This window comes from Labeo rohita, chromosome 1 (genome assembly GCF_022985175.1).
Source record: "Labeo rohita strain BAU-BD-2019 chromosome 1, IGBB_LRoh.1.0, whole genome shotgun sequence".
Lineage (NCBI taxonomy): Eukaryota > Metazoa > Chordata > Actinopteri > Cypriniformes > Cyprinidae > Labeo > Labeo rohita.
The window spans coordinates 10,579,883-10,602,957 of record NC_066869.1 but is presented as its reverse complement, the minus strand read 5'-3'; the positions used below and the strand labels follow the sequence as shown (position 1 = coordinate 10,602,957).

General features: G+C 37.0%; 1 protein-coding gene across 3 annotated transcripts in view; it reads right to left on the bottom strand.

The window, feature by feature from the left end:
• LOC127165104 (CD209 antigen-like protein C) overlaps positions 1-14,591 on the bottom strand; it is a 44,867-nt gene extending 30,276 nt beyond the window's left edge. For 2 of the 3 annotated variants that reach the window (XM_051109429.1, XM_051109437.1), the window contains exons 1-5: positions 14,450-14,591; positions 13,720-14,064; positions 10,498-10,601; positions 2,732-2,835; positions 2,345-2,480 (exon numbers count right to left, since the gene is read on the bottom strand). In XM_051109429.1, coding sequence (XP_050965386.1) covers positions 2,345-2,480; positions 2,732-2,835; positions 10,498-10,601; positions 13,720-14,064; positions 14,450-14,558 — 798 coding nt within the window. In that variant the 5' untranslated portion in view covers positions 14,559-14,591. Of the gene's footprint in view, positions 1-2,344; positions 2,481-2,731; positions 2,836-9,559; positions 9,852-9,974; positions 10,079-10,497; positions 10,602-13,719; positions 14,065-14,449 lie in introns of those variants that run through there. The other variant, XM_051109422.1, reaches the window with a different exon arrangement.
• Between the last annotated feature and the right edge of the window lie 8,484 nt (positions 14,592-23,075).

Below are 23,075 nucleotides of genomic sequence, written 5' to 3'. Positions count from 1 at the left end.
GATGCCCATGTTCCACAAGTGGATATGATTCTTTATGGGGAGTGTAAAACAACACCCTTTTTACCTTGCCAAAATCAGCTTTGCCAAAATCATCTCATTCTGGTCGAGGCTGCTTAAATGCAAATGAGCTCTGCTCGCCCCGCCCCTCTCTTCTCTCTGTGGAGTAACAAGCATGTTCACTTTTCGTATGTAGCCGCGTTTAGCCACTAAACTTGCTAACTAGCACATTATTAGGAAAGGTAATCACAAAGACTCATAAAAAAACGCTTATACTCACTTCTGCTGTAAGTGAAGCTGGATCATGAATGATTTGTGCGAACACAGACGGATATATGTAGATCGGGAGGCGCATTCCCTTCACAAACAAACGTATTTACGGCAGCTTCAGCGGCTCAGATGTCGGGAGTAAATGACGACCACTATGTTCATTATTACATCCAGCAACACAACACCTGAATCGCTCAATCGGAGATATTCTTGTCTAACTTACATCCCTGCTCCGGCATTGAAACATGGAGTGTGGACTGTTACAGCTGATCTGAGGTAAAACGCTCATGTCAATCAACTATCGTGGGAGTGTCCTCTGTTGGTGTAATGCCACAATGACAGGCATCTGAGAACGGCTCGATTTGAAAAAGGGAATATTATTTTTACAGATTAATTAAAAACCACTGCATGGATTTTTTCATTATAAGGTAGATTTGTACATACACTGCCAACACACATTAATGTTCAAACAACATGAAAAAGTGAACTTAGCATCCGATGACCCCTTTAAGAGAATCCACCTCAGAAGCTTACATTGGTGATGTACAGGAGAGAAAACGGATTTTACAGTAAATTATCTAATTTTCAGCAGTAAGGAAAAAAATGTGTTATTTAATAAAAGTATAATTATATTTTCAGCATTACATTTTTTTTTTTCCTCAAACATAGTCAGTGGGGTAAAACGCCCCCAGGGAGCAATGGACAGTTACTGTAGTTACTCTGTTCTGAACATCAAATCCTTTGTTTTTCTATCAAATGAATTCTAACTAGTTGGTTGAATAAAATATTTAGATTTTATATTTAAAACTTACCTCAAGTTAGCATCAGGTAGCTAGTTAGCTAGCCAACTAACATAATGTTTCAAATAGGCATTTATAATTTTGTAATTCATACTTATTGATTATATTCTTTTTCATTTTAGGCTAAAACTGCCTGTACTCTGATTTTGCTGTAAATGTTTAAAGCAAATTGCTCTGTCAGACTGGGGGGAGCATTTAACCCCGCCTATGGGCGTAAAACGCCCCCTTGGTACAAATGTATTATTATTATTTTATTTTATTTTTTTTTTTTTTTTTGTTAAAAATCGAATAACATTTTTTCATACTTTGTTTATAATATATATCATTGTCACTAAAACTTTTCTGAACACACAACATTACACACTCTACCCTAACAATGCTGCTATACGGTAAAATATCCAAACAAGAACATGTTGAAAAAGTAAATTAAAATAATTCCATGTTAATACATCTAATATAAATGCAAAAACACTGACATCTTGTTCTTGGAATAAACATTTTTAACTGCATGTAACTGTTCTCATTTCCGCAGACATCAGTGACACTCTTAACAACACCATCTGCGACACCATTTCTGCTTTAAAGTAATCTTCTGCTTACTGTGCTTTAGATCTTTTCCTTCATCCTGGCTGTGACTCTGAGTTTGTGGTCCAGTTGTGTTCCTAACATCTCTGCATTCAACATTTTAGTAAATGGCCTCCAATTCCATTGTTCACTATGTCTTACAGTGCATCTTCACAGATGAACTGTGATATTTAGAATAATCACTAGTGTTTTTCAAGAGTGCTAAATCTGCGCAGGAAGTAGCTTCAATGCCAAGTTTACTATGGTAATGATGGTAATTGAACATTTTATTTAAACATAAAGCAATTCAACTCAAAAGCAGTTTTACAGACACTCAATATCAGAATAACAGGGTGAACAATTGCAATCTGGACACTTCAGACTAGTTTACTGTGATTGTCACATCAACACTTCAGATCAACAAATGAGACTCATGATAACAGCTAGAATAAGATCATAATAATATAGAGCTGCTTTTAATGGAGCAAAACATAAAAACATCAGTGGTATTGGTGTGTCAGATCACCCTAATTTACACCATGAGAAACAGTAGTTTATTTCAGTAATAAGAAAATAAGTTATTTTTTGCAATTAACAGTTTTAAACAGTTTTTTTTTTTTTTAAAGGCAGGGATTAAATCAGAAATTATGCGTTTATAATAATAATGATTACATTAGATAATAGAAGCAAAACCACAAGAGGACAAGATGAACCTATTTCTCACAAATCCCTTTCTTCTTCTGAGAGCATGGGGCATCATTCCAGCTGTTCAGGGTCTCGCTTTTAAAATTCAGTTCAATACAGTCCTCATCCCCTCCATAGCTATTCGGCTCACCTTTGAACCAAAACCTGAACAACATGTATCAGATGTTTCGTTTTTCAGGAAAACAAATGAATGAATCAACAATACTAACAGTATAACATCATGTCAGAAGTCAAAGTGCAGAAAAGTATAAAAAAAAAAGAGAAGAAGAGTGTTTGTGGTGTTTGTGTAAGAGTTTTGTCTTCAGCTGTTTTCTGAAGGTTGTGATGGCCTCATTTTTATAACAAGAATCAAAAAGACTAAAACAAACAAATATACAGTGATGTTTATCACTTACCCTTGATTCAGTGGTGAATTATCCACCCATTTCATTTTGCCCTCATTGTCTGTGTCTGACAAACCAATCCATGCTCTTTCTGTGGTGAATGAAGAAATGAACCTCTGTGTGAATAAAAACAGGAATAAGTGTGATTCCTCTCATTCAGTAACAAACACTCACACAAACTCACCTGCTTCTCTTCACTGTTGATGATGACCAGATCAGCACCACGATCCCTGCAGTGCTGCCTGCTGTCAGACCAGCTCTCCAACTCATTGGACATGAAAAACCAACCTGAACCACAAAGAAACACAGACTTTATAAAATTGTGTACATTAAAGATGAAAAGGAAACAATGACATAAAATTGTATGTGCACTGACCTCGTTTAGATGCTTCTTTCTTCAGTTCCTCACTTAGAGAAGTGACTCTGCTCTCCAGCTCCAGTTTCTTATGACTGATAGAGTTGAAGTTGTTCTGCAGTTGGTGTTTTTCATTCAGTAGATCAGTGTAATTGTCCTGTAAGCTGTTGATGGTTTGATTGAACTCTTCAACTGTGTTCTTGTAACTCTTTATCAGGTCTCTCTCTGCTGTGATGGTGATGTGCTGCAGTATGATGAAGACCAGCAGAAGAACACAAATGAGCCAGAGACTCACTGTCATCAACACCAAACATCTACTTCCTCCTGACAAACATGAACAAAGCACATAAATATCAATTAATACCCTTCATATCATTCAAGTTCCAAATTAGCCTTTAAGACAGTCTTTAGATAATGCTGTAAAGCTTTTTTTTTTTTTTATTTATTGTTTTGTAAGACAAACAGTGCTATACAGTAACAATTTTGCTCAACAAGAACATGTTGAAAAAGTAAATCAAAAATAATGCCATGTTCCATAATTAAATATTGTTATTAGAATAAATCTTTAAATTGTACGTAATTGTTCTCATTTCCTTAAACATTAGTGACACTATCAACAAAATCATCTGCAAAAACATTTCTCCTTTAAAGTAATTTTCTACTTACTGCGCTGTAGATCTTTTCCTTCATCCTGGCCGTGACTCTGAATTTGAGGTCCAGTTGTGTTCTCAATATCACTGCGTTCAACATTTTCATAAATGACCACTAATTCCATTGTTCACTATGCCTTACAGTACGTCTTTACAGATGAGCTGTGATATTTAGGATAATCTCTAGTGTTTTTCAAGTGTGCTGTCTACACAGGAAGTGGTTTCATTTCTCACTGGCCTTTGATAAGAGCCATACTACTATATTTGTGTTTTGTACATTCAACACATGTTATCAGCTTCAAAAGCCAACAAGAGGAGTCAACAGCCCTAAAGGGAACCCCAGGTTTTGAGACTTGTATAGCCTAATATAATGTAAATGATGTCTCTTACTGAAGTATGTAGTAGAAAACCCATGAAAGATTTACATTATTTAAAAAATCCACATTGTTTTATACATATTTTGGACTATGGGGGCGCCATTATTTTGATTACTGAGCTGCGCACAACTCGAAAAATAACATACTGATATGATGACGACAGCTACTGAAAGAGCTTACAGGTGGCGATAGATATAAGTCTAGGCTCAAACCAAATGCCGTACCATCTATTTACATTAGTAGAGACAACATTTACGTTATATTAAGCCATACAAGTCTTAAAACCCAGGGTTCCCTTTAAACAGGACAAACTGGACTTTTATATTGATGATGCAGGAAACAACAAAGCAGAAATTAAAACAAAATGCTGTGATAATACTGTCAGTTTGACCATTTTATTAAAACAGAAAGCAATTAAAATCAGAAGCAGTTTCATAACAGCTGGAATAAGATCATGGTAAAAGAGCTGCTTGTGAAAGAGCAAAACATAAATACATCAGAGGCATGCCGTTTTACCATTTCACATGAAAGCAGTTAATATGAATTAAACACTATTAAAAGCATGACTGGGTGAATCCTATTTCTCACAAATCCTTTTTTTTTTTTTTTCAGAGCATGGAAGATCATTCCAGTTGTTCAGGGCGGGATTTGAAGGAATCAGTTCAGTCCTTGCTTTTACCTTCCCTTACGAAAAAGATTAAGAAAAAGAAAGTTACAAAGTTTATTCAAGTGTGCTATTAGTATACTTCTTTTAAACTAAAAATATGAAAGTAAACATATATATGAGTTATACTTGTGCTCCTAGAATCCATGTTTTCATTGTTATACATTAGGGGGCACTAGTACACATGGTCTGTACAGAATTTAAAAAAAAAAAAAAAAAAAAAAAACACAAGTGAAGAAGAAACTGAAACAACAGCTGCTTCCACATGTAATCTAACAGGATCATTAGACATAAAACAGCATTAAAACTGTGTAATGTTGTGGAATAAAATGTCAACCAATGAAGAGGTAATAATGACTGTCAAGCTTTAGGGTGTTGATCAGCTCTATCTACGTTTTGATTATATCATTCTGATTCCAATTCAGTCTTTTTTCAGCTTTTTGTTCAAAATGTTGTTTTATTTCTTTATTTTTTATTTATGAAACTTACCCACATTCAAGGGTTTCAAAAAAAAAAAAAAAATGAATGCATGAAACTAAAATAAAATGTTTTTGTTTACAAGCAGATATCCTGTTCTTTTGTTTGATGTTTTGTATGTTCAGATATTCATATTCAACAAAATATATACAAATTAATACCTAGATAGGATATAGTAGTATACTTAAAGTATGATGTAAAGTTCACTTAAATAAAGCTTATGAGTGTACTTGCAATATAAAACTACTAAAGTAGTAGTTTACTGCGACTTTAAATTGTACTAAAAATGCTACTACAAGTATTTAATTAGTAAACTATCAGTATACCAATAAGTTCACTTTTACTATAGTTGCAGTACAAGCTAAACATTGATGTAAACTATGACTGAAGTATACTTTTATATACTAGAATGTGGGCCAATTTAATCCCAAGGAGTATTGAAATAGTACACTTACAAGTATACTACACTGATATTTGTATACTTACTACATAAAGTATACTAAAAATATACTTGAATTTTACTTAAGAATACTTAATAAAACAAACTTGAAGTATACTACTTTTTGGTAAGGGTTGATAATTATTCGTCTCACTTTTGAAACAAAACCTGAATAAATGGCATCAGATTTTTAATGATTCAAAACCCCAAATGTTCACTCAACTGTTCAATCATTTAGCAAATAAATGAGTATTGTCTCAAGCAATTCATTAACAAACAACACTCGCAGTAGCACAATGATTTCAAGAGTAAACTAAAATAGTACAGACGCAGAAGTGGACATTATAGCTCTTATCCTTCTGTCTGTGGTGAATTATCTACTTCAAACTAAAGGTTCTGCTTACTGCGTTTTTAGGCTCTTCCTTGATCACGACAGTGTCTGGGGTCTAGTTGTGTTCCTAAAATTTCTGTGTTCTGCATTTTCATAGAAGTATTTTAATTCCATGTTTTGCTCTTTGCAGTTCGCCTTCACGGATGAGCTGTGGTCTTTTGAATGGGAAGGAAGTGATTTATTTGAAACTGGTCTTTATAGACTTCCAGTCTAACACTCTCCTCAGGTTTGTTTTTAGGCTGCATCACTGTGATACTGTGGCCTTACCTTTAACTCTGAGCAGAGATCTGGTTGAAGCAAGTTTAGAAGATCCAAAATTCTTTCCAGATCAGGAAAAAACTGTAAAATGTCAAAACTTCTTGGCTTCCGACATTTGTCAGCAGTTATAGTTATTTGATATTGTTTCCATTACCAATGTCTTCTGATTCAAACTGTAAATATTATAGTTCCTACAATAAGATCTCTAATAATAATCTGTCCACTGTATATTAATTCCAGTGGAAGAATGATCTTTAGCACCCTCTAGTGTATGAACACTGTATGATATTCAACTTAAAGGGGTCATCGGATGCTGAGTTCACTTTTACATGTTGTTTGAACATTAATATGTGTTGGCAGTGTATGTACAAATCTACCCTATAATGATAAAAATCCATGCAGTGGTTTTTAATTAATCTGTAAAAATAATATTCCCTTTTTCAAATCGAGCCGTTCTCAGATACCTGTCATTGTGTCGTCACACCCACAGAGGCCGCTCCCACGATAGTTGATTGACATGAGCGTTTTACCTCAGATCAGCTGTCAGAGTCCATCCTCTTTGTTTCGATGCCAGAGCAGGGATGTAAGTTAGACAAGAATATCTCTGACTGAGGTGTTGTGTTGCTGGATGTAATAATGAACATAGTGGTCGTCATTTACTCCCGACATCTGAGCCGCTGAAGATGCAGTGGATTACGTTTGTTTGTGAAGGGAATGCGCCTCCCGATCTACATATATCCGTCTATGTTCACACGAATCATTGATGATTCAGCTTCACTTACAGCAGAAGTGAGTATAAGGGTTTTTTTTATGAATCTTTGCGATCGCCTTTCCTAATAAAATGCTAGTTAGCAAGTTTAGCGGCTAATGTAAACAGACGCGTCTATCCACAGAGAGAAGAGAGGGGCGGGGCGAGCAGAGCTCATTTGCATTTAAAGCAGCCTCGACCAGAATGAGATAATATTTGTAGAGTTGATTTTGGCAAGGTAAAAAGGGTGTTGTTTTACTCAACCATTGAGAATTTTTAACCAAAGTATATTATAGAGTTTTCATTAAGACCCTAAAGAATCATATCAACTTGTGGAAAATGGGCATCCGATGACCCCTTTAAAGGAGAAGTTCACTTCCAGAGCAAAAATTTACAGATAATGTACTCAACCCCTTGTCATCCAAGATGTTCATGTCTTTCTTTCTTCAGTCAATAAGAAATTATGTTTCTTGAGGAAACATTTCAGGAATCATCTCAATATAGTGGACTTTAATGGTGCCCCCAAGTCTGAACTTCCAAAATGCAGTTTAAATGCAGCTTCAAAGGGCTCTAAACCAGGGCCAGTTCTAGACAGGCACATATGGGGGGGCAGTCAGAAATGTGAAGGGGGCATCATGTGTACACATCATGTTCGAGCACTGTTTTTTTCCCTGTGCTTATAGTAACAGTATTTTCCTTGCTGAATTGTGTTGTTAGCTGTGTCCAAAGCCTGGAGAAGTGGATTGCACTTTTTCAGGCCTCTACCTTCAGACCTGTCCAACTTGGGTGTCCCACTTGAAGACTAAGCTCCTGCTGGTATAGCTCTTAAGGTCACTGAGGCACGCAAACCCCCTGACCAGAATAAGGTGGCAATCCCTCAGAGGGGAAACTGAAAAATAAAAATTAAATAAATAAAACAAAATAAAATAAAATATCCTTAATCCAGATTTTATCAATCAACAACATAACATTTATTTTAGCTGGGTGGTCTAATTCTCAAAAACGTTTAACCTAAAGTAAGACTTAACACTATTACTAGAATATTTACAAAACTGAAAGGTTGTCTTATGAATAATAAAAAAAAACTAAGTAAAAGCAGATGGGCTATAGAACAGATCATATTATGTTTTTTTATTCATTTATATATATATATATATATATATATATATATATTTTTTTTTTTTTTTTTTTTTTTTTTCATAAAAACGCTGCAGCTTCTTCAAAGTCTTTCCACTCCGTGACCGCGCTGAAATCCGACACAACACTACGTTAGCCTGCTTCTTGACTCATTTGCATACGGACGGTGATTGGATGTTTACCGAGGGCTAAGGGGAGGAGTGTGTGTGTGTGCGCGTGTGTGCGTGCGCTGCAGCCTGTGAATGAATACACACAGCGGAGGGACAGAGACATGAGCAAAATCTAATACCGTATAATGTAGTGTCCCTTTTTCGGCGGATTTTTCCGCTACCGCAGATCATTTTGTCAACTTGTAATATATTCATTTTGTGAGTATATTAACATGTGCTTTCTCAAGTTTTCAAAATTTTGATTTGAGGGGGCAAGACATTTATTTGAGGGGGCACTGCCCCCTCTTGCCCCTGCGTAGAACCGGCCTTGCTCTAAACAATCCCTGCCAAGGAAGAAAGGTCTTATCTAGCGAAACGATCGAGGACCAGCATAAACCAGCATCAAAACCTACCTAACCAGCATCCCAGCACCAGCATATGCTGTTTTTTTCAACAGGGACAGTAAAATATCCAAGCAAGAACATGTTGAAAAAGTAAATAAAAGTAGTACATTTATTATAAATGCAAAACATTGACATATTGTTCTTATAGTAAGTATTTTAACATTTATTCTTTACAGTATTTTTTTCTTACAGCGCTTTAGATCTTTTCCTTCATCCTGGCTGTGACTTTGAGTTTGAGATCCAGTTGTGTTCTCATTATAACTGCGTTCAACATTTCCATAAGTGACCTTTAATTCTATTATTCACTGTCTTACAGTACGTCTTCACAGATGGGCTGTGATCTTTAAAATAACCACTAGTCTTTTTCAAGAGTGCTAAATGCGCACAGGAAGTGGTTTCATTTCACACTGGCCTTTGACAAAAATAAAGTCCTTCAGTCACACTTAAAAACTCTCTGCAGAGCTGTTCTACTATATTTGTGAATTGTACGTTCCACCACATGTTATCAGCTTCAAAAGCCAAAAAGAGGAGTCTGTGAACACTCAAATGGACTCAAACAACCTTAAATAGGCTAAACTGGACCTTTATACTGATGATGCAGGAAACACAGCAGCAAATGCTCTGGATCTGATGTTTTTCTTCCTCTCTGATCACTTCAGTCTGATAAACCTGCTCTCTGCTGCTCCTGCTGGACTGGAGGAAATCTCTCCATAGAGCAACAAAGCAGATACACAAGGAGGAAGTATGATATAAAAACAAAACTGCCAAGTTTACTATGGTAATGTTGGTAATTGAAGATTTTATTCAAACAGAAAGCAAGTCAACTCAAAAGCCACTTCACAGACATTCAATATCAGAATAACAGGGTGAATCAGAAATGATGCGTTCACTATCAGAAGGATGATATTAGATCATAGAAGCAAAACCACAACAGGATGGGATGAACCCTATTTTTCACAAATCCCTTTTATCTTATCTGAGCATGAACGATCATTCCAGCTGTTCAGGGCCTCTCTTTTAAAATTAATTTCAACACAGTCCTCATTTCCATCACCATCATTCGGCTCACCTTCCAGCCAAAACCTGAGCAACATATATCAGAATCAAGTGTTCAGTTTATCAGGAGCACAAACTATAAATCAACAATACTCACAGTAATACAAAAGTTTGAAAATATACAAACATACATTGATTTTTAGCTCTTACCCTTGTTTCAGGGCTGAATTATCCACCCATTTCATGATGCCCTCCTGCTTTATGTCAGACAAACCAATCCACACTCTTTCTGTGGTAAATGAAGATACGAACCTCTGTGTGTGAATAAAAACAGGAATAAGTGTGATTCCTCACATTCACATTCTTCGTTGCTTTTTTCCGTATCACGCAATAGAAATCATAAGAAATTATATATCAGCTCAGAACTTAAAATCTCAAAATTCATCCTTTGAAAGGGATTTTAAAATCAGAAATTGCATTACTGTGGAAAATGTACATCAAAATCATATTACAAATGTTTTCATTCATGAATTATAAAAATTGAGGTCTGGATAGTGCATTTTCATGTCTGTTTTAAAAAATGGGAGTGACAGTTAAAGGGTTAATGTTATATTTTGTAATATTTGTTTTATTTGTGTGCCGCATTTTTACCCTCTCATTTATTATTTTAATGAGGCTCTGCCTCCCTTGCCTCCTCGGAGGAAATGCTCCTGACTCATTCATACAAACTCACCTGCTTCTCTTCACTGTTGATAATGACCAGATCAGCACCATGATCCCTGCAGTACTGCCTGCTGTCAGACCAGTTCTTCAACTCATTGGACATGAAAAGACATCCTGAGCCACACAGAAATGTGTATGTTATTATCTTATTATCCTTAGCAGATATTCAAACTAATGTTTTGAATACAAAACTAATTTTGAAAACCAATCTGAAGAATGAATGCTGCATCAGATGCAGGTTATCACACTCGCCCAGTCCATCTCCGTCAGAATATTCTACATATTACAGTGAGCTTTTAATACAGTAATATAAAAAGCTTTCAATGAAGCAACGCAACATTCCTTTGTTGCTAATTCTAAAGTGACATTTTCGAATTAGTAATGGAGACTTGGGCTGAGCTGTTAAACTCTCAACTTTACATTTGAATTGGTGGAAGGAAGTAGTTCTGCACAAAAGAGGGCTTTTAAAGACTCTGTTGTTTTTTTGTTTATGTATTTACACACTTGTGCCGTCGAACTGTTGTATAAACGCAATATCACACTCGTAGATGTGAGATATGGCTGTATATCAGCACTGTAATCACAGTGTGTCCATATACAGCATCTACTCGTGTGATACTGCTCACACCTAATATATATATATATATATATATATATACATATATATATATATATATATATATATATATCCCATGTTATGTCCTGCGCTAGTACTAGCATTAATAATCTCTCTTCTAGTCTGCGTGCCTTATCTAATAATGCCCAAAAAGGGGCCTGCAATTTAGGTGTCATTTTTGACTCAGAACTGTCCTTTGGTGACTAAAGTGGTACAGTCTTGCTTTGCACAACTGAGGCCACTAATGAAGATAAAGGTCATTTGTGCTTTTATCTCCTCCAGACTTGATTGTTATAATGCACTTTATTCTGGAATTAGCAGGCGAAATCTCTGAAGTCTGTGAGTTTTAGAATTGATTTTAAGATTTTGCTGCTTGTTTTTAAAACCTTGAAGTGTCAGGCTCCTGCCTATATGTGTGATTCATTAATTCCTTATGAGCCTGATCTCTGCTTGAGATCCTCTGGTAGGGCCCTATGAATAGTTCCAAAATCTCAACTTGTTACTAAAGGTGACGGCACCGCTAAGCTGTGGAACTCCCTGCCTGGGGAATTCTGCCAAGAACTATATCCTATTACAAGTCTCTTAAGACTCATTTGTATCGTATGACTTTTTCTTGATCCTGATGGTATTTTTGTACATTATTGCTGTACTGCTATATCTTTTTAGAGTAAAGCACTTTGTAGGGGAGAGCGGGGACGAAAGTAATGTGGGACGAAAGTAACAAAGTTAGTTTCTCAGAGCCCAGACTAAATTTGCTTTCCAAGCTATGACATTCAGAACGTGACCCTTGATGGGGCTGAGAAATATCACGTGATTTTGTTATTGTTTCCCGCGGTTAGGTCCGGAAAGCAGTTTTCGAATACATGTAAATTATGGAAATGGTAATTTTTTTCAAATTAGTTGTTGTGTTTCTCGTTTCATGTGTCACAGTGATGATGAATCTACATGCTATTTAGTGCTGTATACATCCTGACATTTGGCTTTTCAGAGTTTTTTAGTATAGAAGTAAATTAGATTTAAATGTCAGGAGTTCCTGTCGGGACGAAAGTAACACTTGTTACTTTTGTCCCCCTACAGTGACAACAAGTGCTTCTTTTGTCCCGCAGCATGCTAATTTGGTGACTTTCTGTGTCTTGCATTATTTATTAAAACGTTTATCATAAATGTTTATGTTGTATTATACCAAATGAATTGGCAAGAGTGAGGGTCAGAAAGACAGACAGAGGTCTGATTCAGCCACATAATCATGAAAAGGCGTTTCTGTCAGGAATATCAGTCTCAGGGCTGCTACATCGCATTTACCTTAGTTATATTTAGGTTTTAGCCATACCTTAGATTTTCCACCTCCACCTATGAATTTGCAGCGTTTCCAGATGTTTTTATGCACATTTTGAATTTGTGCATACAAACAACTGGATGGAAACATGAATAAACTGAGCCTACTGATCAGTTATGTTGAGAATTTATATTATGCTAATTTAATTTTCATATTGTTCATTCTGTCAAAAAGATGTTTTATAAAAATAAGTTGAATAAAAAAATAATTAAAACAATTCATGTTTGTACACGCAGGTTTTGAAACATTTGATACATTTCAAAGGAAAATTTTGTATTTATATATATATAATAATTATAATATATATAATTTATAATATTTAATAAAAACAAGAGTAACACAAAAAAAATCTAGCTTGTATTGCTGTTACTTTTGACCCAGCTGTGTATTACTTTCGTCCCAACCAGCAGGGTCGAAAGTGACAATCTGCAACTTATGTTCGAACTGAAATTATACTGAAGTCTTTCTGCAATTTTACAAAATACCACCTGGTATTAATAGACCACACATCTGATTTATAGACCACAGCAAAAATATATCTCTGTCTACAACTTTTTTTTTAAATTATGCTTTTCTGAAAAATGGTACTTTCGTCCCCGCTCTCCCATAACTTTGTTTTTGAAATGTTCTATAAATAAATAAATAATCAGGAAGAACACCCAAACACCTCCAGATTGGAAGAGAGCAACAGGTGAAGAAGGAACAACACCATAAAATCCCCATGGCCTGGGTGTGAGGTAGCAGAACCAGATTTTACCAAGTATGACATGTTCCTGGATCAACATCTTTGTTGACCCTGGAACAACATTGTGATTAACCAATCAGATTTGAAAAATCAGTTTTTAATTTTTGTGAAGTTTAGGATTACAATCAGTGTTTGGTGCTTGTACATCAGTGTCATTCATCTATTATTTCCTCTGATTTTAGGGATTAATCATGGGTAAGGTTAGGTTTACGTGGGGGGATGTGGTCAAGATTACATTTTTGAATTAAAATATTGTTCCAGGGTCAACAAAATACGTTGACCCAGGAACACATCTAACTCGGCAAAATCAGGACATGCAGTGAGGGATAAGAGATCATAAATCTAGCCATAAATTCAGTCTGAAAAAAAAATCAGTCTGACGTAATGTTTATGATAACACAACTCTTTACACTCTTCAGTCTTCACACAAGTGCTGCTGCAGGATACTAACCTTTTTAATGCACATCTGATTGTAACTGAATTCAGCAAGACATACTTTACTGTTTAATACAACAAATTCACAAGCACTACTGACCTAGTTTTGATGCTTCTTTCTTCCGTTCTGCACTCAGAGATGTGACTTTGCTCTCCAGCTCCAGGTTCTTCTGATGCAAAGAGTCAAACCTTCTCTGTAACTGGTCTTTCTCAGCAGTGAGATCTTTGACTCTGGTTTCCAGCTCCAGCTTTTTCTGACTCAGATCAGTGTAATTGTCCTGTAAGCTGTTGATGGTTTGATTGAACTCTTCAACTGTGCTCTCGTAACCCTTCATCAGGTCTCTCTCTGCTGTGATGGTGATGTGCTGCAGTATGATGAAGACCAGCAGAAGAACACAAATGAGCCCGAGACTCACTGTGATCAACACCAAACATCTACTTCCTCCTGACAAACACGAACAAAACACACAAATATCAACTGATACATTGAATATTATTAGGAATTTAGTTTTAAATGAACCTTTAAGACAATCGGTCTTTGTCTTTAGATAATGCTGAAGAGCTCTTTTTTTTTTTTTTTATTAAGACAAACATTGCTATATAGACAAAATGTTGATATACGGTAAAATATCCAAACAAGAACATGTGGAAAAAGTTAATAAAAAATAATTGAAATAATGTTACAACTTTTAATATAAATGCAGAAACGCTGACATTTTGTCCTTAGAGAAATATTTTAAATTGTACGTAACCGTTCTCATTTCCTCATAGCGACACTATTAACAACACCATCTGCGACACCGTTTCTACTTTAAAGTGTTTTTTCTTACTGCGCTTTAGATCCTTTTCTTCATCCTGGCCGTGACTCTGAGTTTGAGGTCCAGTTTTGTTCCTAATATCTCTGGGTTCAACATTTTCATAAATTCTATTTAAATCCATTATTTACTGTGTCTGAAAATACGTCTTCACCAGATGAAGTGTGCCTTTAGAATGATAAGTGTTTTTCTAGAATTCTAAATATACACAGGAAGTGATTTCATTTCACACTGGCCTTCAACAAAAATAAAGACCTCTCTGTTTTGTACATTCAACATTATCAAATTCAAAGAGGCCTCAAACATTTATATTGATGATGCACTAATGCATGGCTGCATTCCACATCACTTTAAGACACATACTTGCAAACGTCCCTAAGTACTTCCTCCTGAGTAGTCCCCGCTGCCATTTTTAGGCGTGTTAAACTTTGTGAAGTGGACGAGGGAAGTTATATGGACAGAACCTCGACCGCTCGATTTTGACAGAGTAAACAAGTCTACTTCATATGTACACTTCATGATGGTTCAGTGATGGTCATGACCTCAAAGTTGCATAATTGTAATGCTCTATTGGGCGATTGCTCTGCAAACTTAATAAATACTAGGAACCAGGAAGTATGACCATATTAACCTGGTTCAGTCAACACTGCGATGACTTTGTATACATTTTAAAATCTTGCTAATAAATATTAAATTAGTTATAAAGTCCTCAATGACTATAAAGAGTTGGGAGAAAATTAAATATGTGTCAGATCCGTGTCATGCATCAGGTTTCAAAGAAACAGCACTGCTTAAAGTGAAACCTGCTGCAGTCTGTCTATAGCCCTATTCATAACATGCTGCATGGATGGGCAGGGAGTTTTTTGCCCAGAACAGAACCATGCCGCCAGACCAAACTGTAAGCTAACTGTCTATCATTTTGATGAAAGTGGTCCTGACAGAAATAAATTTACAAATAAAAATGAAAATAAATATCACCTTAGTGATAAAACTCATGGATTCAGATGGTGATTTATTCACAATGGAGGAGTGAGTTCTGTGATCCTACAAACTAGGAACTCGCTGCTCTAGTGGCCAGTCACATGACTGCTGCTGGAAATAAAATTAACTTAATTTACAAATGTATTCTTATTACATGTAAAATGTATTTTAAAATACTTATTATTATGTAAAATGTAGTTCAAGCATATTTAAAACATTTTAATAATATGTAATCATATTTATTATTTGATTATTTAAATCTCCTTGTTAAAAATAGGAAAATAGACGAGCTACAGTTGTACATAATTACACGCCATATAGTTATGTATATAACTGTATATAATACACATTTTAAAATTGCATTGCATACCTGCTGCTGCCATAACAAACACTCAATTTCAATATTTACATGCTTTTGTCTTTCTGCTTACACTCGCTGTGGTGGATCAGTTATGAAGTATTGCTCTTTTAAATAATTTACAGCATTTCAGAAAGAAATATGCATGAAAATGCATGAGTGTTTGTGTATTAAGGTTTAAGTCCCCACCAACTAAACGCACACACACACACACACACACTGTTAAGCCTTTATTTGTGCACATAATACTGAAGCTAAAAATGGAGTGTGTGCATGGTAGCTGCTTCGTTCGACTGAACTTCTTCCACAGGCTTTTGGCTGCTTTAATTCTTACTAACCACCAGATGGCGCAACCGTTTTCACGGAGCAGTCAGGGGAGAACCTCAGTGCTGCACATCTCTACACCTTATCAGGGCTGGACTGGGCCAAAAAAAAAACAGCCCTGGCGTTTGTGGTCCAAATGGCCCAATCTGTCCAGTTAGACACCACTCATATATACACACACGTTGTCATTCAAAAATTATTTGTGTGCGCCTGTGCGTTATACTTGTTTAAGAGGACCAGCTGACATTTTCTTAATTTCTTAATCTGGTCTCCTAAAGTTTCTTCTGAATGAAAGAGATAAAAGCTGCTTAACTGATATTTTTATTTATTTATTAGGGGTTCGAGCGCGTAGCGCTGAAACCCTATTGTAATTGTTAGGATTTTTTTTTATTATTATTCGCGCTAAAACTGATCGTGCAGCCCAAACCGTAAGGCCTAGAGAGCTGAAACTTGGTCAGAAGGTAGTAGTCACCCTCGCTACTCAGACACAAAGACTCGGCCCAATCGGCCTATAGGTGGCGCTACAGTGATCAAAAATGCAAAAATGCTCATTGCTCCTAGATCATTTGTCATAGACTCACTCTCTAAGGGGCCCGGTTTTTCCGCCATTTTGAAGTAAATTCAAAACCTACTTTTGCGAACTAGTCCTAGGTTTTTCGCCCGATTGGAACCAAACTACTGCAGAAATGTTCTCTGGACAGTGAATACCAATAATTATCAAAAAAATCTCAAATTTCGACTCATCGTTGCGAAAGGGCCCTAAAAAGTTTGTCAGGTGGGGGGGCCAATTTTACTAAAATGGCTATAACTCATGAACCAAATGAGGTATCTTCACCAAACTTTTTCGCTCAATCTCGATCAAACCACTGCAGCGCAGTTCCCCAGACTCTCTAGGTCAATAATTATCAAAAAAAATGTTGCATTTTGTCCTTTGGTTAGCTATAACGGGGTCATTTAGAAAAGGGGCGTGGCCACATATATCCAAAAGCCTATAAAGCCTAAACAAAAACTCAAAACTTTACAAAAGTTGGAGAAAACATGTGTCAGATGACTCTTAACAAGCATGCAAAGTTTCGTGAAGATCGGACCATAGGTGGCGCTATAACAGTTAAAAAGGCTTCAAAAACACAACCTGTGTATAGTAAATGGCTTCAAATGGCTAAATAAATGCTCATATATTCACACAAACACTAGATCTTCATATCATTTGATAGATCTCCTCATCATGAACAACTTTGCCTCAAGAACCATTGCTGTCATTAAAGTCGTTCATTAAATATTCACAAATATGTTAAAAACCTACTTTTGCGAACTAGTCCTAGGTTTTTCGCTTAATCTCGATCAAACCACTGCAGTAATATTCTCTGGACTCTCTAGATCAACAATTATCAAAAAAATGTTGAATTTTGTCCTTCGGTTAGCTATAACGGGGTCATTTACAAAATGGGTGTGGCCACATATACGCAAAATCCTATAAAACCTAAACAAAAACTCAAAACTTTCTGAAAATTGGTAAGAACATGTGTCAGATCACTCTTAACAAGCATGCAATGTTTCATGGAGATCAGACCATAGGTGGCGCTATAAGCTTCAAAAACACTGGATTTCTATGGTAAATGTTCTCAAATTGCTGAAATAATGCTCATATATTCACACAAACACTAGATCTTCATATCATATGACAAATCTTTTGAACAACTTTGCATAGCACCTTAAAGGCCTTAACTGCTCGAACCCCGGTAATTGCTGCTTGCAGCTATATTTTATTATTATTTTTTTATTTTTTTTTTTTTTTTTGTAGTTAGACCACTGTAACTGGCCTACAACCTGAAACATCTACTTACTGACAAATTAAAAAAAAATATAATAATAAAAAAAAGAAACCTCAGCCAAAAATGAATATGCAATATATAGTAATATCTAGAACTAAACCATAGCAACCTTGTATGAAGGAAATTGTGTACTTTTCATATATTAAACAGAAGAGAGCTTGGTCGTCATTCAATTTTCTCTCTCTCTCTCTCTATATATATATACAAACAAACAAACAAACAAAAAAAAAAAAAAGTGTTAAATTTCATTCCCACAGGAGCTCCTGACATTTAAACCCGATCTACTTCTGTACTGAAAAACTCTGGAAAGGCAAACCTCAGGACTACAGCACTAAATAACCTGTAGATTGATGATTACTGTGACACATGAATCGAGAAACACAATACAACTAATTTAAAACAATTACTACTTAAGTAATTTACATATTGTACTTGAAAACAGCTTTCTGGACCTAACCGCGGGAAACGATGACGAAATTACATGATATATCTCATCTCTGTCAAGGTTTGTTTGCTGAATGTGTTGTCATAGCTTGGAAAGCAAATGTAGTCAGGGCTCTAAGAAAATCGCGTTACTTTTCTCCCCACTCTCCCCTGCATAAATTTAGAAAGGGAGCTCCCCAATCATACCAGTAGAACAGCTACAAATATGACGGTACTTTATTGTTTTCAATGTCGTCTTAAAGTTTGTTTGCTGAAGAGCTCGCCACTGGCGCGAAGCACTGTGAAAAGTCACGTACGTCAGTAGCACTAGACAACACTAGACAGCGCCAGGGCTGATGACTTTTTTCATACTACAGTTTACTATAGTAAATACTAAAGTTTCCTACAGTATTTACTACAGTATATGAACTCACTACAGTTATGAACTCAGCACTAGAGTATGCTACAGTATAAGTTAACAAAGTGTAGTAAATACTATAATATATTACAGTATACTGTAATTTTCTACATTTTACTATAGTAAATACTTCAGTTTACTACAGTATTTTTCTTGTGGGGGAAAGCCTCAGCATATCAATAGCAGCTCCACCTGCTGACTCATGAAATTTACAACAGCCATAAAGCCTGAAAAGGAACTAAAATGTAATCTGGTAAACACTTTGTTTAGAGGAAGTACTCCACCCAGATAGCACACGTACATCTGCAAGATGAAAACATCTGCTGTGTAAAAACGTCTGGTAGACATCTTTAAGATGTCGGTTTTACATATATTCTAAATCATGAACATCTTAAAGGGGTCCTGTTATGCTCTATTACAAAGTCTTGATTTTGTTTTGGTAGTGTACTAGAACATGCTTTCATGCTTGGTGGTTCGAAAAACAAAAACAGAAACAAAACACATTATTTTTTAACATAATTTACATTATTAAAATACATTTCTCCCAGCCTGGCACAAATGGCTCGAATAGTTCCAGGTTTAATGGAGGCCCACCTTACGAAAAACAAAATGTGTTGTGATTGGTTAGCTGTCCCACTGTGTTGTGATTGGTGAACAGCTTAGATGGTGTTTCAGTACTGCCACGCCCCTTGTCAAAGAAGCAAGTTCCGTGTACAACTGTCAGCGCAAGCTGGATTAAAGTGATTTTTATGTTTTAAATATGGATATTTTTCTTATAAAAACACATTGATTCGCTACAGGAGGCCTTTATTGACCCCCCCGGCGCTGTGTGAAGCACTTTTTATTATGGATGGATGCACATTATTGGACTTGTTTTGGACTGATGAAGAGAAACACCCGTCTAAGCCGTTCTAAAGCTTGGGAGTGCCAGGATAATTTTTAATATAACTCTGATTGCTTCGTCTGAAAGAAGGAAGTTATATACACCTAGGATACATGGAGGGTGAGTAAATAATACGCAACAGTAGTGTTGGGTCCTATCGTCAGCCTGCAAGATCGCCAATACGTAACATTATCGTGCTAATTTATTTAAAGGAACCGTATGTAGGATTGTGGCCAAAACTGGTACTGCAATCACTTTCAAAATACTGTAGAACGGCGTATCCCCTCCCCCTCCCCCCCTGACTCGAGGTTGCCAGCTAAGCTGCAGGATTCCGCAGGAACGAAGGCTGCTACAAGGTGCTTCCAATGGCAAGTGACCAGTCCTACACAATACGTTTTTTTCTTCTGTTACTTCTGTTTATGCTTCAGGAGAGATGTTTTGCGAAGTAATTATGTGTCTCAAAAATTTACAAAAGGCGATTAGCCAAATATTTCGTAAAGATGTACTGTAATACCACATTTCAGTCGGAACATAGTGTCACGGGGGCGGAGCAAAGCGACAGACACAGTGGGTGTGACGTCAGGCCTCGGAGAGGCTTTTATTAAACAATAAAACAGAAAGTGTCCAAAAAGGGGGAAAAAGTGTCCAAAAGAAAAAGGGGGATCTGGTGTCCTCGATGTGACGGGGTTCCGTGAAGGAGGGGTAGTGTTCCGAAGGGAAGGGCCGCACGCGCTCCCCACTCAGGTCCGGGGTGCGAGGGGCGGCGGCTTCTCTAGCGGCATCGTCCTCCTCCACCTACGTGGCGCTTCTGGGGGATATCACGGCCCGGCATCTTGGCCCGTCAGCCGTCACGGGTGCGGTCCTCATCCGAACCCGCGGGGTCCGGCAACTCGTCCTGCGGCGCTGGTTCCCTCTTCACCCCTTCCTGGACCCACGAGGACACCAGCGTGCATGCACGGGGAAGAGACCGGTCTCCTGAGGAGAGGCGCGCTTTTAACAGGCATTTTAACAGATGTGCCCCATCACACGGCGACCATGAGGCTTCATTCACAATTTTTCAGATGTGCCCCATCAAAAACAGTTACTGAAAAATGTAAATTAGTCTAAGCTGAATCCAAAAATAATAATGACCTGGTTAACTGCTGTTTCAGCGCCCTTAACCTCCTGGCCCCTGGATGTTTCAGCGCCCACCTCCCGTCGGGAGCCTGGTGAAGGGCGGCGATTACCGACGGGGTGCAGCTGACAATAAGGGGGGAGGCAGTCGACTCGTCACATTAGATTGTTTTCATACCGTGCTAGTGGTGCGATATAAAGCTTTTTATGAACGCATTTAGCACGGGCGACCGTGGGAAATCCACTGTGTACGGAAGCACGGGGCTTTTAGCCTATACCAACAAACATTACCTGTCCAGGAGAAAATTAGCAACGTTGGCATCTGTCTTAACACTAGAACCTGTTATTCAAATGTACATACCTTAATTTCCATAAAACACTCAACCCTCCCAGTCATTGACTTTTACTAAAATTGTGTAATTTAAAATCCCCTGGTGTTAAAAAGTGTTTAGATAATACCAGATCGAAAAACGGAGCATTTATACCTAAAAGCGCCATCGCGGGTCAAATTTACCCACTATATAATGCGTGTATTTTCGCACTGTCATAATCTTGCCGGTTATGTTTTTAAATTGTACATTGCTAGGCAGCGCCTTTTACTCACTGAATTAGTGGTTATCAGTTTCACAAATAAAGTCAATATGAGTAAAAGAAGGCAGTTTATTGATGCCGAAGAGGTATTAGAAGCACTAAATACATGATTATTGGAGAGTCTGTTATGCGTCCTGGGTCGCTCAGCGTCTGACGGCTCATCTGACAGCGATCTTATATTTAGATGTTTTAGCCTAATGTTACACATATTGTTAAAACTTTGAATTATTTATTTAATTTTTGTTTTGCAATTTCTATTGTTTTTTGTTCGCTACTGTGTTGCTATTTATTCTAGTCTGTCCGTTTCCTGAAAAAAATCCGATCTGTGTAATGAATACAACCTTTCTTTCTTTTTTTTTTTTTTTTTTTTTTTTTTTGATTACCCTAAGTTTATTTGTGTTGTTCTCTTATTCAAATTATAAATGATATAAGTAAACAAATTAATCATTCCTTAGGTGAAGCTGTGCACTTGATTTTGACATCGCATCATCATATGCAGTGTGCGCGAGTTATTATTACATGTTGTCTATGGGCTATTTTAGTAATTTAAATAACATGAATTCTCTTAATTTATTGAATAATGACAACGAATTCTTATATTGCACCACACAATTATGTAGTTACTTCCTTTTAATTCCCTTTGTCAGAGCAGTCTTGTTTATGTTAAATTGACTATTATGAAAACGGACTGTAGCCTGCACAAAAATCTATAAACAAAACAACAGGGCAAAAATATAAGTTGATGACTAGACAATCATTTTTTTTATGACACTAGACACTTCTTTATCAAGACAGTGGCATAATACAGTGAAATAAAATCTTATTTAGCCATATCAAAACACTTGTTTGTGCGTGGGTAAAATTTACCCGCATGGCGGTTTTAGGTATACAGCGACCTCTGGCGGTTCTAGTGTTAAAATTCTTCTCCGTTTTCAGCCGTCTCCATCTGTCAAAGGCATCTCCTATACAAATCCTTGTTTTATTTCGGACTTTGTCACGACGTACTTCGGATTCATAACGAGGTCTTTTAGGTTTCGTAACTTTATACATGTTTTATCCGACACGTTCGTAGCAAGTGGCAACCTCCCGGTTTACCTCTTGAAGCCAACACGGAAGTGACTAAAACTGCAATTCATCGACGGGCCGCTTGAGGCTGGCTGCAAAAGGGAGTAAATCCCATAGACTCCCCATGTTAAAATGCCCAACTTCACAGCAGAAAAGAATACGTTTACAGCCTGGTTCAAAAAATGGTTTTGGTCTATATAGCTAATTTTGCCCTTCATGTCAACTGTGAGGGGGGTGAATTTTTTTATAACTCATCCGTTTAATTTATATTAAACCTTAAAGTTCTGCATAATTTAGGGCGTGGCCACTTGAGTGACAGGTGGATTGCCGCTGCTGTCACCACCGTCGCGCTCGGCGGGTGTAGTTTCAGCAACCAGCTCCACCCACGTCCCGCCTATTTGCCCATTTTCGATTATCCGGGAGTGACGTGCAGTGACGCGATTCCAAGATGGCGACGGCCGACTCCCGCCCACTTAGAGCTTCAAAAATGCTCTTCGGAAACCTACGGGTGACGTCACGGACACTACGTCCATGTTTTTTACAGTCTATGGTTCGTAGCTGCAGCTGTAACTAGAGCAGAGCTGGCAACCCGGATGACGAAACTCTACTGACTTCCTGATTGGTAGATAGCTGGAGGGTGGCGCCTCAGACCA